Source organism: Opisthocomus hoazin, chromosome 9, assembly GCF_030867145.1.
Source record: "Opisthocomus hoazin isolate bOpiHoa1 chromosome 9, bOpiHoa1.hap1, whole genome shotgun sequence".
Taxonomy (NCBI): Eukaryota; Metazoa; Chordata; class Aves; order Opisthocomiformes; family Opisthocomidae; genus Opisthocomus; species Opisthocomus hoazin.
Window position 1 is genome coordinate 31,917,573 of NC_134422.1, and position 14,834 is coordinate 31,932,406.

Sequence of the window (14,834 nt, forward strand, 5' to 3'; positions counted from 1 at the left end):
ACAACTCATAGGACTTACATTTGAAAACGGAGTTTGTACAGCAGCAGTTTAAATGGAAATAACGTATTTCCTAGTGCATGAGATTATCAGAAGTGAAAGAACACACACATGTACTTGCACTCATTTTTCATTTAAGTCCCAGCTGATGACTATGTGAAAGAAACTTTAATGTTATATGGGGCGTCCATTCAAAGTTGGACTTTTGAAGTTAAAGCCTTTACTCTGATTTTATGAATAAGCAGGAATACTTGATAATATGTTTTGTTCCGTTTCATAACTCTATGAATGCCTGTCTTCCTTGGCTATAATGAAAGTGTTATGACTCAGGGCTTCTAAAAATCATAATTCCCTCTAAAAATGCGTAATCACCTCTAAAAATTCAGAGGAAAGAAGCAAAAACTATCTTATGTATGATGTAGTGGTCCAGGCAGTCTGTTTTTTGAATTTAGAGGAATTCTAGTGCTTCACGTAAAACTGAGAATGCAGAGTACAGTTTTATAAAGGGAGGGATGTGAAGAAGCGTATTCGGTGCTAACCAATTTGAAACAATTTATTTAATCTTTTTTGTAATTGATTGCTCTTGCTGAGAAGAAAATCCTATTTGACTTGATTAGTCTTTAAAATCTTGTGGGTTTTTGGAGGGCACTTTTTCATATTGAGTGTTATGACTGCTTTAACTCATTTCAGTTCATATATCAGGAAAGTGACTTAATTAGCAGCTGGATAGTGCAAGTAAAATGATTGGATTCTTGCAGTGCTGTGAGACTGATACATAGATAAACAGAATGGCTGTTCAGTAGCAGCTGCTTTTTTTGGTGTTCTTAATTGTAATTAAGTGATCTGTTTCGTTCCTTCAGAAAATTTTGAAAAATACAGAAATTAAATTATTTCATTGTCTGTTTAAAGAAAAAAGTCCATGTGAACTATGTTATGCCTTTGTATTCACATTTGCCTCTTCATTTTATCCACCAGTGTCTAACACTAGTGTTTTGCTTCTTTTTTGTTTCTTTATTTTGTTGCTTTTGCTTGAATGTATTATTGTGTTTATATGGAACTGGTGAAAGAACCGTTACTGTATTTTATGTTTGTATCTACATTTTATTTTGCATGCTTAACGTGGCTTTGCCTGGATATTCTTTTTGGTAAGTTCAGAATTTAAAAGCATAATGTTTTTCTGTAGTAAAGTCTGTAACCTTATTTTCTCCCACCTTAAGTAATGTTGTTTTTTTTTGTCATACTGATTGGTGCTCATGTACTGTACTGTTCTGCTTTTGCTAATTATATGTATGATAACACTGTTTTCCTAACTACCCATTTTCATCTCTATCTGAGCTAAACAATGTGACTTTGGTACTAATGTGTACTAATTTGACTTTTATCTTCATAGTGTAGTTGGCAGCTGTTAAAATGATCTGTTTTGAGAACTCTGTGTGTATTTGAGACACCTAGAATCTCAGTCTTGGAAAACCATGTTAAGGCTTCTTTGTATAGCCTGGTGGTTACTCTGTGCTTCACAGGTGTTATTTTTCAACAGTCTTCTCAATGTGTTCTAAGACCAGCGTATATGTATATGTTTCTTTTTTAGCAACAGCTTGCTCAGCTCCAGAAAGAAAAATCAGAGATTCTGAAGAACCTGGCATTATACTACTTCACGTTTGTTGATGTTATGGAATTTAAGGTAACATATTGCAAATATGTCAGTTGTTCTGTCACATCAGATTTCTGTCTTTTTATTTATGAAATAACACTGTAATGAAATAGCTGAACTTGTAGCTGAGTTCTTTTAAAAAAAAATCAGTCTCCATCGCTAAGCATAGTAAAGTTATTTACTCAGATCTTTTAAAACTAAAGTTATTACTTTGTTTTTCAAGGACCATGTTTGTGAGCTGCTGAACACTATTGATGTTTGCCAGGTCTTCTTTGATATTGTAAGTTTCTGGGTTTAAACTTTCAAATGCCGCTTAAAAATGTTTCTAATTGGAGTCCTGTGTGGAGAATCAGAAGGACTTGCTTATGTTAGCCCGAGAAACATGACATCTCTGGTTGTCAATGCAAGAGAAATAAAACCACTGTAATCTTCAGATATCTGATTTTTATAATAGCTTGCAATCAGAAGATAGACCATTTTGAACGAGCTACTTATGGACAGTTGTAACAGCATTGTCTGTTACCAGACATACAAATCGTTCTGTAATTTTTGCTTTATTGCATCTGCAAGTTAATTCTTAGGGTTTACTGTCCTCTGTATGCTTAAGCCATGTGAGGCTTACAAGACAGGAATGTTATTGGTGTCCACCTAAGCTGTGTGGGAGGTCACTTCTGGTGTTCACTAAAACAAGTACAAAAGCAGCTAAAAGTGTTATACTGGGAAAAAAAATACACACCCAAAACCCACACAACCAAACACCTTTTTCTCTTGGTTTCATCTTTCTTTCATAACGTCACCTTGCTAGTTTTAGTCATTATTCTAAATTTTGCTGACGTAGTTTTATACTGTGAAAGAGGAGCAAGTATATATCATGTGGAATGATGTTATCAGGCCAGTGGGATTATGTGCTAGCTTTTTACATTACAGAGTCTTATCAAAATGTAGTTCATAGGCAATGTGCTTGCTGACTGCTTAGTAACACCCAAGAAAAGTTTTGCGGTCTGTCAGCTGAACTGTGACACTTAAGCCTGGAAAGATTTATTTGCATGCTTCTTTTCATGAATGCAAACAGTTCTAGGAATTTGAGTGAATAGAGTAAGATTATACAAAGTCTGTATGCAACCAGAAAAAAACTTTGTTCAAGACAGTCCATTATACTTAAAAAATGCTGAAAAGCAGTAGAAAGGTAAGGAAAAAGCTTTATGCTTGTTTCTAAAAGCTTTAGAATGATATTTTACTGTTTTTTACCTCTAGACTGTAAACTTTGATTTAACAAAGAACTACCTAGATTTGATTATAACCTACACAACTTTAATGATATTGCTGTCTCGAATTGAAGAAAGGAAAGCCATCATTGGATTGTATAACTATGCCCATGAAATGACACACGGAGCAAGGTAAAAATCTTTTGTATAAGAAATGATTGTAATAATAATAATAACAGCTCCACCTGAGTGAATTGTTTGTTGTTGCTTTTAGTGACAGAGAATATCCACGCCTTGGCCAGATGATTGTGGATTACGAAAATCCTTTAAAGAAAATGATGGAGGAATTTGTACCTCACAGTAAAGTATGTAACTACTTTTCACAGGCACGTGGTAACCTTAATTGACAGAAGCAGAGATAAAAAAGTAAATATGCATTTGTTTTGTCAAAAGGCCATTAGGTATAATTTTTACAGGATATTTTGCTTATAATGGATGTCTGGGGCTGGGGATTGGTATCCTATTAAATAATAGAACCTGTACAAATACAGGAATGCGAAGACCTGCTGGTAAGGTTCCATTTTACTCACTAAGGATTATAAATTGATTAAATAATCAGTTGTGGATTGTCTGAGAATTGCTATGTCTGTGTGTTTTTTTGATTTGTAGCTTGAAATGAAGGAGAGTCATAGAAGTTTCTATGAAACCATTTTTTTGCTGGTTTACCATCCTAGATGGATGTGTTTTTTCTGTTTTGTAGCCAGAGGGTTTTTGCTTTGGATTGTCCTTAAACGGGGGATTCTGGCGATTACTGCTGCCTCTTTAATAGTATCTTCTGTACTCAAAAATTGACATTGTGTACCCTGCTTGGTAGACTTCACAAAGTTAAATGAACCCAATTCCTTCAGCCTTTTCTGTACAAATGTTTATAAGCTTGCATTCTTCTGTAGCTGGTTGTGCTGCAGTCCTGTGATTATTTATTTAGGCTGTATTTTCATATCAGAATACTTAAGAAAAGTGACAGAAATCTCACCAAAGTCAATGTATATCCTGTTTATTACTTCCTATTTGTCTGCTAGGCTTACTATTCTGTCAAAGGAAACTATATTTGTTTGATTGGTACTGACTGTTACTTATTTTAAAAGGGGTTATTTTCTAGGTGCTTGCAAATTGATTGCCTAACAACTTATTTTGGAATCTTTGGCAGGAGTTTAAGTTAAATACAAAGTTATTGCCTAAAGTTTTTAAGGTGTGGGTTTTTTCTGTTTTGAAGTCTAGGTAATGATTGTGTCTTCCTGCTCTAGTCCTCCTGAGATTTTTCTTAATTTCCTTAAATTTAAGATAGTCACTAGAAGCTCAGTTTTCCAGCTACTTCTGTAAGTGCTCTGAATTGAAATAGTTTTAAATACTTCTCATATGTCTAAATAATCTGTAATCTTATTTTTGTTATAATTTTTGTTATACTTCTTTGCATGATTCCTGTCTTGTTAAGACTTATTTAGCTAAGGATCTCATTTGCAGTTAATCTTGTGCACGTTTTAGGAAAGAAGCTTCACTTTTTCCCTATTATCTTTATTTATGCTCTTTTATTTAAGAGTGGACCAATCATTTCCTTTGAAATGTTTTGTAAAGCCATTTTTCAGTCTGATTTTTGCTCTTTTGCTTATTCTGAACTATAGGTATGAATTGGGGTCAGGGATCCCTTCAGGCACCATGCTATAGAAACACGCTTGAGTTTCTTGCACTTGAGTTGTCCTTCCATCATCTCACTGCTTTGCAGTAATCCTGACAGTTGTTTAGTCCTTTAAATTAGCTTCAGTAGATGACTTTTTTTTTTTTTGTCTCCTGAGTGACCTTCTGGCTCCCAGTGTTGACAAGCACCAGTGTTGATGCAAAAGACAGGGAAAAGGCATAGGACCACACTTACTCAGATAAGCTAGATCTGCTAAGAAGATGCCCCTGTAGACATTATCTGCTCAAAATAATAATTTGCTAACAAGGAGGGAGGGACATACTATATGAAGTGGCAGAGAAGGCAATAACACAATAATTTGAATGCTTGAATAAATAATGAACAATTTTTGGTTGTGACAGATTTTTTTTGTCCCCTGTTGATTTTTTTTCATGTCCTCTAATTCTGAACTTGGAATTTTAGAACTCTAGTTAAAAGAAAAAATCAAACCCTGCTGCTTCTCTTCATCCTTCCCTTAGCCTGGAGTAGTTTTTCATATGTGAAATAAAATAGGTGCAATGGGTTTTAACCTCAAGTTTCATTTTGGAACTAGTTCAGTAAAATGTTAGTAATAATGCTGAGAAAATAGCACTACTGGTACAATAGTACTTAGTGTCTCTTGTGCTTGGAGTGTGGCAGTGTCAGTACACAGCTGACAAAATGATGTAAAGAACTTGGATATTTATCCAAGACTGAGCCTTGAGGACATCTTCAAACTAATCACTGGTCTCCTTTTTAGTCCCTCTCAGATGCTCTGATTTCACTCCAGATGGTCTATCCTCGAAGAAATCTCTCAGCTGACCAGTGGAGAAACGCACAACTACTGAGCCTCATCAGTGCCCCCAGTACAATGCTTAATCCTGCACAGTCTGATACAGTATGGCCTTTTAATTTGCACTATATAATAAAGTTAAGCAAGGTTTTCATTAAAATAATGTGGGGGTGTTTCATTTTCTATTTGATTACCTTTTATTCCAGTATTTGATAATCAAAAGATTAAGGAAAGCAATGTTAACTTCTGCAATGTAGAAGGAAGGAATCCTGTGTACAGTCTCAGATGTTTGTGGGCCAGCAGACTGAAAATCAGAACTGATTAAAATTTTTACTGTTTGCTGCCTCAGCTGTGATATGAATGGTTATCTTTCTGAAAAGTTCAAACATTAACAGTTGCCAAGTTGTGATTAGTATACATCAAAAGCCTTTTGTTCTTATATATTCTTAAATACATTTGAAGCTAAACATTTGTCAAAATTTGTTCACGGTTTTGTTCAAGGTACTGGAGAGTATGGAAGCTCATTTAATGTTCACACCCTAAATTTCTAGAGGGATGAAACAATGCCCTGTTAGTAATCAGAAGCAGTCTTCCATAATTCATCAGTATTGAAAGCTTTATTTGTCCCTTTTTCTAAAAAGTAATTCTTATGAAATGTATTATCTTTTATATAACTAGTTTGCTACAATTACTGTTTTTTTCAACAGATGCCATGTGAATACCTCTCTCTGGATGCAATGGAAAAATGGATCATTTGTGAGTAAAATATTCTGAAAAAGCTCATGATAGTATTAAGAAAAAATCAGTTAATGTTTAGAAGAGTACTTGCTTTTCTGTACTGTACAATAGATGTTGTGTTCCAATTACGTTACAGATAACTTGATTAAAGCTCATTTGTATGTATCATACTTTTACATACAGTGAAGTTAGAATTCAGCATATGCTGGAACGGAGTTTGTCATCAGTTCATTCCAGACTTTGACTGAAAGTGAGGGGTTTAGTAATTCCAGTGAAAATAGCTGAGTAGTATCAGGATTAAGTAATTAATATTACAAAAATAGCTCAACTAGAACTGTGTGGGGTGGGTTTATATATATAGAACAATGTTATCCATTAAACAGTTTACCAATGAACTATTTGAACTATTTAAGAGAAAATGCATAATAATCTCACTGTTCTGTTACTCTCTTTGTGCATCTGGTTTGTGACGTACATGAATGTGAACTTTTGAAGTTGGGTTTATTTTGTGCCATGGAATCCTAAATAGCGATGCTACAGCTTTGAACCTTTGGAAACTTGCACTTCAAAGCAGCTCTTGTTTGGCTCTGTTTCGAGATGAAGTATTCCATATTCACAAAGCTGCAGAAGACTTGTTTGTAAATATACGAGGGTAAGTTTTAGTTCTTTTCTCCCTTCTAAAAATGTATAATTTCTTGAACTGTTTTGAAAATGTTACTTCTACTTCATATAAGTTCTGCTTAAGGATAGTCAGTACACAAACGTTTTTGCTTAGTACCTTGACTGTGTCTATAATCCATAACTTCCAGGAGCCTGATTCCATAACCATCATGCCTTTTTTTATCTCAGTTCTGAAAAAGTGTGGTGAATCAGTCTCCGAAGTGGCAAAAGTTAAAATCAATGATCTTGCCCACGAATGTTAATCTAGTGAAGAGAATGGTGTTGTGAATGCAGAGTTTACTTGAAGATTTGCAACTGTTTGCCACTATTTCTGCAATACATCATATGAAAATGCAGAAATGCAGTTGAGACATCTACCAGCGAACACCAGGAGGAGGACATCAGTAGAGAGTATTTTTGGTTTGGGTATTCAGTTTTAGCATTTAGGTCTGATCGGGGAATAAGTCTTGTGTGAGCTTTTTGCTGTATCCTGCTTGCTGTGGCATTGCAGCTCCTCTCAGGTCCCACTCAGCTCTTGCTAAATTGTGCTACTTACTACTGTGTTCGATTGTTTTTTTGCTTGCAGCTACAACAAGCGTATTAATGACATCAGAGAGTGCAAAGAAGCTGCTGTTTCACATGCGTAAGTGTCTTAAAGTTTTTCTGACAGATTTTACTGTTATTTTTCATAAGAAAGTTAAAAAGAAAGTATAAACAGGATTTGTTGAATCCTGAATTAGTTGTGCTTATTCAAATAAGATCATGTACTCGTTCTTTTAAATCTGGATTTGCTTAATGCCATTACCAATTTAACTTCCCAAGTTTTAGATTATTTTTCAGATTTTCAGGGTGGAAGCATTTAGTTTACAGGTTTTTTTTGTCTAAGTACTTAATGTGAATGCATATTAAATATAAATGTTTCAGTCAGTCAAACGCAAATCATAGAGCAGGGGCAGAGAACTTGGGTTATAAATGTAACCATACTTCAGGAATATACAACGTTGGTGGTGGGAATGCTAATTTTAATTGAAGCACATCCTTCAAGATACTGAAATTGATATGATATGAGCTGCCTATGCTTGGACTTAAATGTTTGGCAAAATCAAGTGTTCTGTGGTTAGCACAGTGGATGATGTTTTGTTTTCTTCTTTTGATGCAGTGGCTCAATGCATAGAGAGAGACGCAAGTTTTTACGTTCTGCACTCAAGGAACTGGCTACTGTCCTATCTGATCAGCCAGGCCTGCTGGGTCCCAAGGTAATTACAGTTCTTATGTTTTGCGTTTATGCAATCTTATAGTGTGTTTCTCAGTGACAGTATGACATGAAATTTGGTTGGGGAAGGGGGGAAACCCACACTTCATTCTGGGAGAAAACCTACTTTAAAGATTCTTTGCTTTTAGAGACTAGTTGCCTCTTAGTGTGCACAAGCTGTCTAGCTGTTGTACATATCTATAAGTTAGTGAACAATTTTTCTTTTTTAGGCACTTTTTGTATTTATGGCGTTATCCTTTGCTCGTGATGAAATTATTTGGCTACTTCGTCATGCAGATAATATGCCAAAGAAGAGCGCAGATGATTTCATAGATAAGTATGTTAATTTTTATTGTGATACCTTAAATATTTCTGAAGATTTCACAGACGAAATGCATTTGAAGGCAAGGGAATCTCAGAAAAGTATGACTAAATGGAAGAGTTGGGACAGTTCAGAAAATCTTTACCTGGGAATATTAAACTTCCCATCAAAACAGAAAACTAGAAGTATTGTATTAGAGACTGGAGCACATCAATGAAAATTCATTTTCTGCAGAAAATGAAATTTATGAAATAAAAATATTTTATATCCTTTAAATAAGCAAAAAGAAGCTTTATTATGTCTTCAGTGTTACTGCCTTGCATTGAGCATATCAATGGTGGGGGGAAGTAAACTGTCAAAAAGCTTGGTTTGTTGATTTATAGAATATGTCCTGTATTGTAGCAAAACTGCCTTTTAAATCAGATAAGATTTACATTAGTGTCACCATAAACAGAAGGTAAAAGTGAGAAATGTGATTACAAGGTCTTCTGAATGTGGATAGGCAGAAGGGCACTAGTCTTTGAGATGTTCTCAAGATTACTGAACACAAAGTTGAACTTAAAGTCTGTGTAATGTCTACAGGAGCTTAAACAAGTGACAATCACAAGGACATTTCTAGAGCTGGAGTAGGAAAACTTTGGGTTTTCTTCAGTGGATTTAGGTGCTAGGGGAAGGATGGAGGTCCCAGAGCCTCTCTGAAAAAACCTGTGCAAGTATTTAACCATCCTCATGGTTTAAATAAAATAAATATAGAAAAGCAGTTATTAAAATTGTATTTTTCAGATTTAACCATGTTTTGAGAAAATGTTTTTTTTCACATTGAATATTATAGAAGGGCTTATTATTCAAAAAAGAAGTGAATAGTTATACAGACCTTTGAGGATTCTGTGATAGTATCCTTCCCACTTATCGTCTGTTGAGTGGATTTTACCTTGCAGAGAAAATTACCTGTGTAAACTCATTTTACAATGTGAACAAATATTTTTCATACAGATACTAGCTATTAATAATAGTTTTAAAAGTAAAGTATAGGAGGACATCCCATTGAAAAGAATTCCACTGATAGAAATTGGTTTTAATGTTTTGGATGTTTTGTATTTGTAAGCTCTTCCTTCTCTTCTTGCCTAGACACATAGCCGAGCTAATATTTTACATGGAGGAACTCAGAGCACATGTGCGAAAATACGGACCCGTGATGCAGAGATACTATGTACAATATCTCTCTGGCTTTGATGCGGTGGTCTTAAATGAGCTTGTTCAGGTATGGCACGACTGTGGTTTTGGGTTCTCAGACGCAAACTTTAAAAAGGGCATTTTGTCCAAAATGACTTTATGAAACTCAGTCCTGGTTTGTGGATTTTGGTGACTGTTACAAAATAAGGCAAATTAACTTAACTTACTTTTTAATTCTGTGATTTAAAGTTGTGCTTTTGGTTGTTATATGAATACATAAGTATTACTAAAGCGATGTTTTATTTAGAGACAATGAAAATGGGTACTGCCACTAAAAGAGTGTTGCAAAAACTTTTTCTTATTTAGGCTGACAAAGAAATGATGGGCTTTCTGAACTGTTATTTTATTTCCTAGTGACCACTAGATGGAGCTCAAATTTTGTGATTAGGGCAGCTACTTAAACTTGATAAGTTTGTACTGTAAGCTTATTTGTTCTGTTCAAAAATTAGTTTCACACTTCAAGCATTACATCAGTTACTAGAAGGTGGAAGTTACTTACTCTACTGTTTCTTTAAACAAACTGTTTAAACAATCTAAATACCTGTTTGTCACTATTTAAATTATGAAATGTAACTATATCCTTGGGTTTACTTTCAATAACAAAATAACTGTATTTGGGGTTTTTTTTGCTTATAACTATATACATACATGTGGTTTTTTTTGGGTTTTTTTTTTTTTTGAGTAACAGAGTTAAATATTTCTGACATACGTCATTGACGCCTGGGAAATTAGTTCCTTGATTTAGTGAATGACTTCTAAATGCTGTACAAGTGGCACAAATGTGCTGTGTTTAGACAGGATAATCCTTCGGATCAAACTGAAATGAGGAAAAAAAAAAAGGCTTGAATTTTAGTTGTAATTAATTTATAACAGGTGTCAAGCACAAGACTAAACAAATGGTTGAGTGATAATTTGGATGTTTTCAACCTTGAGGTTAAAATGTTAGTCATAGCTGGAATTATGAGAAATTTGTGTTGTATTATTTAGTAGAAACATGATCTTATGAATTGCTAAAACAGCTTTTTTCGTGAATGGTTGAGTTTTGTAAAATTTGAAATCTTGATAGCCCATCTTTCTGGTGGTGTAAATCATTCAAATCAATGGTAGTAAAAAACTGTTGAGAGAGGGTTTTGCAGGAATTGACGCTGATGTGGGCTCCATTATATCCTGCCATGGCCATATTTTCTAAGCAGGCAGATCAGGTGCCTGGAGAGATCAGAAAAGTGTTTGATGTCTGTTGTGTAACAGGAAGAAGTTTGGTGTCCATTTTTTGAATTACTACAGCCTGAAAATGCGTGGACATGTTTACTGACAGATTTTTCCGTTTTGAGCCAATGTTGGTTTGGAAGCAAGGTTTTCTAGGTATTTGTCATCAACCAACAAATTAAAAAGTGAAAGCAGTTAAATAGCACTAGTTTAAATACTCAGTTAAGTTACCTTTTGTAAATTTCTGTACATTTCAGAGTATAGTTGATGAATTGGGCATGGGTATTGACACTGTTTCATAAACCAAGTTTGAAATAATAATAGCAACAACATTTATTTTAGAATCTTTCAGTGTGCCCAGAGGATGAATCAATTATCATGTCATCTTTTGTAAACACAATGACTTCACTAAGTGTAAAACAAGGTAAGTTTAAGTGAACTTGTGAAAATGGTAACAGAATGACAGATTACTCTGGAAAGCTTCGTTGCTTTTTGTTTCATGCACTCGGTAGAAGCAGAGAACTTGCATAATCTGAATATGTTCCCTTTTTTCTCTTTTGTCATGGTGTCTGCATCTTGTATGTCCCTTTTCCAGGAAAGATCTGTACAGATAGAGCTTTTGAGAATGCTATTGGGAAGTAATCCTACCTTTAATTTAGAATGCATATTGCACATATTTTCGTCTAGATATTTGAATTCCTTTTGGCATGGCTGTGCTAATGAAATTCTTAGGTAAAAGCACGAGGTTCAGTACCCAAGTAATTCTCAAGTACCTTGAGATTTTTTAGAAGGTCTGATCTAGTATATCTGAATTTCTAGTTGTTTTTCCTAAGGTTTTATGTTCTGTATTTTTCCATTATGCAGTTGAAGATGGAGAGGTGTTTGACTTCAGAGGAATGAGGTTAGATTGGTTTAGATTGCAGGTAAGATTTTGTAAATATGTGTGACACTTTACTAGTGAAAAACAAAAGGCTTAACAAATTACTGCTCTTGTACATTATTGACACACTGTGCGTGCATGGTAGGCTGTCTAGGGATAACCTACTCTTTCAAAATCAAACAAATAATTAAGCAGATAATGTGCTGCGTTTTGATATAGCTTTGTCTGCATTGCATACTTTTTGCAAATTATTCTTTGGGGTATTTATAACAGTTTGGAAATAGAGTGTGTTGAGGATGAGCAGTTTGTTGGCAGTTGCGTACTGTATGGAGTGTGGTTCAGCCAGCACAGCCAAGGGAAGGTAGAGACCATTCAGAGAGAAAATAATGTTCAGTGAGATCAATTCTGTGCATTGCAATAATAGTGTCTTCAATTGACCTAATAAAGTATTGTTTAGACTGTAAATCATCTCAAGATTAGATAGATGTGTTATTTTTATTTTTTCAAAATACACATTCTTTTTCTTGTTTTCTAAAACCGGATTGTTAAAGTGGGAGCTCACAAGTGCACACTTGTGTTTTGTCAATACATTTGTTATACAGTTTATCTGTGAATTGGTGTCATGTGACGTTCGGAGACTTTGTTGAAAGGCAGCTTGCTTTTCTTAAGCTATATTGGAAAGATAAAATAGTTTATCCGCAGTCTTTAAGTACACAGGTGTCCTATGCATAGAATAATCAGTATTTAGCATATGTATTGGGCAATGGAATTTGCGAAAAAGCAGCTGTAGATACAATATAAAATTTTTCTTGTGTCTTTTCAGGCCTACACCAGTGTTTCTAAAGCTTCACTTAGTCTTGCAGACCATAGAGAACTAGGAAAAATGATGAACACAATCATTTTCCACACAAAAATGGTAGATTCTTTGGTGGAGATGCTGGTTGAAACCTCAGATCTTTCTATTTTTTGGTATGTTACTAACCTGACTGTAGAAGCTTTTTATTATTTATTGTTTGGTTTGTCCTTGCAAGAGTAATTTTTTGATAGCAAACTTGGTAGGAAGATAGGCCAGTGGGAGAATCAATTAGAAGTTCTGGTTTCCATCAAAGTTGGTTTGATAAAAATATTTCTGAAGATCTGTCAGCGAGGTTCTTCAAGCAGTCACATAATTGATCTGGCATTATTTGCAGATTCTTTCTTCATACATTTTTGCAAAAGGTGGAAGTTTTTGCAGTGCCTGTGTGGCAAAAAAATGTGATAATAATAGAGATGTAAATAAAATGCATAAGAAGTGAATACAGAAAACAAACTTCTGTGAAAGCATGATGAAGGTTTTGGTATATTAAGTTATAACTACAAATCTGACACTAATAGCATATTTGATTTGTGTGAAGTAGACTTTATTTGCAGCAAAATTATGTGTGTATTCCATTTAAATGTCTATTTCTGATCAGTTTTTATAGTCGTGCTTTTGAGAAGATGTTTCAGCAGTGCTTGGAGCTTCCCTCTCAATCAAGATACTCAATTGCATTCCCACTGCTTTGTACTCATTTTATGAGCTGTACCCATGAACTGTGCCCAGAAGAGGTAATCTTTAAATATGTTGTCTTAGCTATTTTCATCTCTTGTTCAAAGTAGAGAGGACTAGAGCTGAACACTAGAAGATGATATCTGTTATGGCAATATAAGATTTGAGGGAGGAGAGTCATGAAAAGTGAAGCAAGTAGATACCTTCTTATGTGATTCTTCACCCATAGATCTCAAAATCCTTTTTTTGAAGTGAATAAGCATTATTATCTTTGCTTTAGAGAGAGATGAAAGTAGGGTACAAAGGTTAGATGACTTTTCCGGGATCATTCAGGCTTAGATGCTAATAAATCCCGTATGCATATTAAAACTTACAAGCAACAGTTTTTCTTTCGAATGGTTTATAAACTCATAGTTATAAAAAGGAAATAGGTAGCTGGGAGTTCTGTATGGCTCGGTATAAACAGTGTTTGTTCATTAAGAGTAAAAAAAAAAAAGGAAAAGTTCTTAATTGATATAGAGGATGATGCAAGCATTCGTTTTGGTAAGAACCGGGTGATGCAAGCCCTCCTCTTCAGTTAGAATTAAAAATAAAGAAAAATCAGTGTTGCTTAAAGAAATGGACCCTTTTTTCAAGGAAGTAGTTTCATTCTAAGGAAATTCTTTCTATTTTGTTGTGATGAAGTCAGTCCTTTAGTACATTTCCTGTATGTCCATTGACTTTGAAATTACTCCGGGGATCAACTTGATCAATTTTATGTAGTGCTCATGAAAGTGTGTTTTCATTCTTAACAGTACTAATCTGAAACAATTGGATTAATAAGATCTGTTGTAATACGCATGATACGGGTCTTTCTATTTTAAGCATTGAATCTTTTTCTGCTAAACTTCATCTCAATATATGTTTGCATCATTATTTTCCCTGTATACTTTGCTTTAAACAGCTGCAACTTCTATTTATACTAGACAGCCACTAAAAGTTTCCAGGAAAGCTTCCCTTTAGGACAACAGATGCCTTTCAGAACAATTCCAGTAACAGTAAGGAATCAGTAGCCAAAGTCCACTGTACTCTAGTTACTGTGAATTCACCTGCAGCAAGCACATATTGCCACAGCCAGCAGAACTTTGAATTCAATATCTAAAGTGTGTGACTTGGTAACTATTATGATTTTGGAAAAATGATCTTCATTGTACTGTGTACAATGTGTAGTAGTGTGTCTGTTAGAAAGTATACATTAGTGGTGAAAGAAGGATTTCAGTGAGACAGAGGCTTTTGCAGATCCAGTGACAAAGGAACTGAATCCAGAAATTACTGCAGCAGGGCTTCATTATTGACTTTTTCAGTGCTGTGAAGGATACTGTGCTTTCTCTATAGCTTGAGTTGCATGCTCTTTTTCGCCTACATTTAGTACTGGTACAAGTTAATGAAGAGGAGATTTACAGAAATCTTGAGTATTGGACAACTTAAAGTAGATTCAGTCCAAAATTAAACATGAAAACGTACTCTTTAAAATCTATTTTGCCTCCTTTTACAGAAAATATTTTGCAAAATATAGTAAGCGAAGTATCTTTCATGATAATATGCCATCTCAGTGACTTTGAAAATATCATGGTTCAGATTGCTTAAAGAAAAAAATCCTGCAGCTGAGATTGTTGAGG

General features: G+C 34.6%; 1 protein-coding gene across 7 annotated transcripts in view; it reads left to right on the top strand.

The window, feature by feature from the left end:
- Positions 1-14,834, top strand: part of NCKAP1 (NCK associated protein 1) — a 63,430-nt gene that overhangs the window by 22,939 nt on the left and 25,657 nt on the right. For 4 of the 7 annotated variants that reach the window (XM_075430418.1, XM_075430420.1, XM_075430421.1 and 1 more), the window contains 15 exons: positions 1,586-1,678; positions 1,872-1,928; positions 2,903-3,045; positions 3,128-3,218; positions 5,325-5,462; positions 6,065-6,113; positions 6,591-6,747; positions 7,342-7,398; positions 7,915-8,011; positions 8,238-8,344; positions 9,458-9,590; positions 11,111-11,192; positions 11,633-11,691; positions 12,472-12,617; positions 13,103-13,235. In XM_075430418.1, the coding sequence (XP_075286533.1) occupies positions 1,586-1,678; positions 1,872-1,928; positions 2,903-3,045; positions 3,128-3,218; positions 5,325-5,462; positions 6,065-6,113; positions 6,591-6,747; positions 7,342-7,398; positions 7,915-8,011; positions 8,238-8,344; positions 9,458-9,590; positions 11,111-11,192; positions 11,633-11,691; positions 12,472-12,617; positions 13,103-13,235 (1,542 nt within the window). The remainder of the gene's footprint in view (positions 1-1,585; positions 1,679-1,871; positions 1,929-2,902; positions 3,046-3,127; positions 3,219-5,324; positions 5,463-6,064; positions 6,114-6,590; positions 6,748-7,341; positions 7,399-7,914; positions 8,012-8,237; positions 8,345-9,457; positions 9,591-11,110; positions 11,193-11,632; positions 11,692-12,471; positions 12,618-13,102; positions 13,236-14,834) is intronic. The other 3 variants (XM_075430419.1, XM_075430422.1, XM_075430424.1) reach the window with 1 other exon arrangement.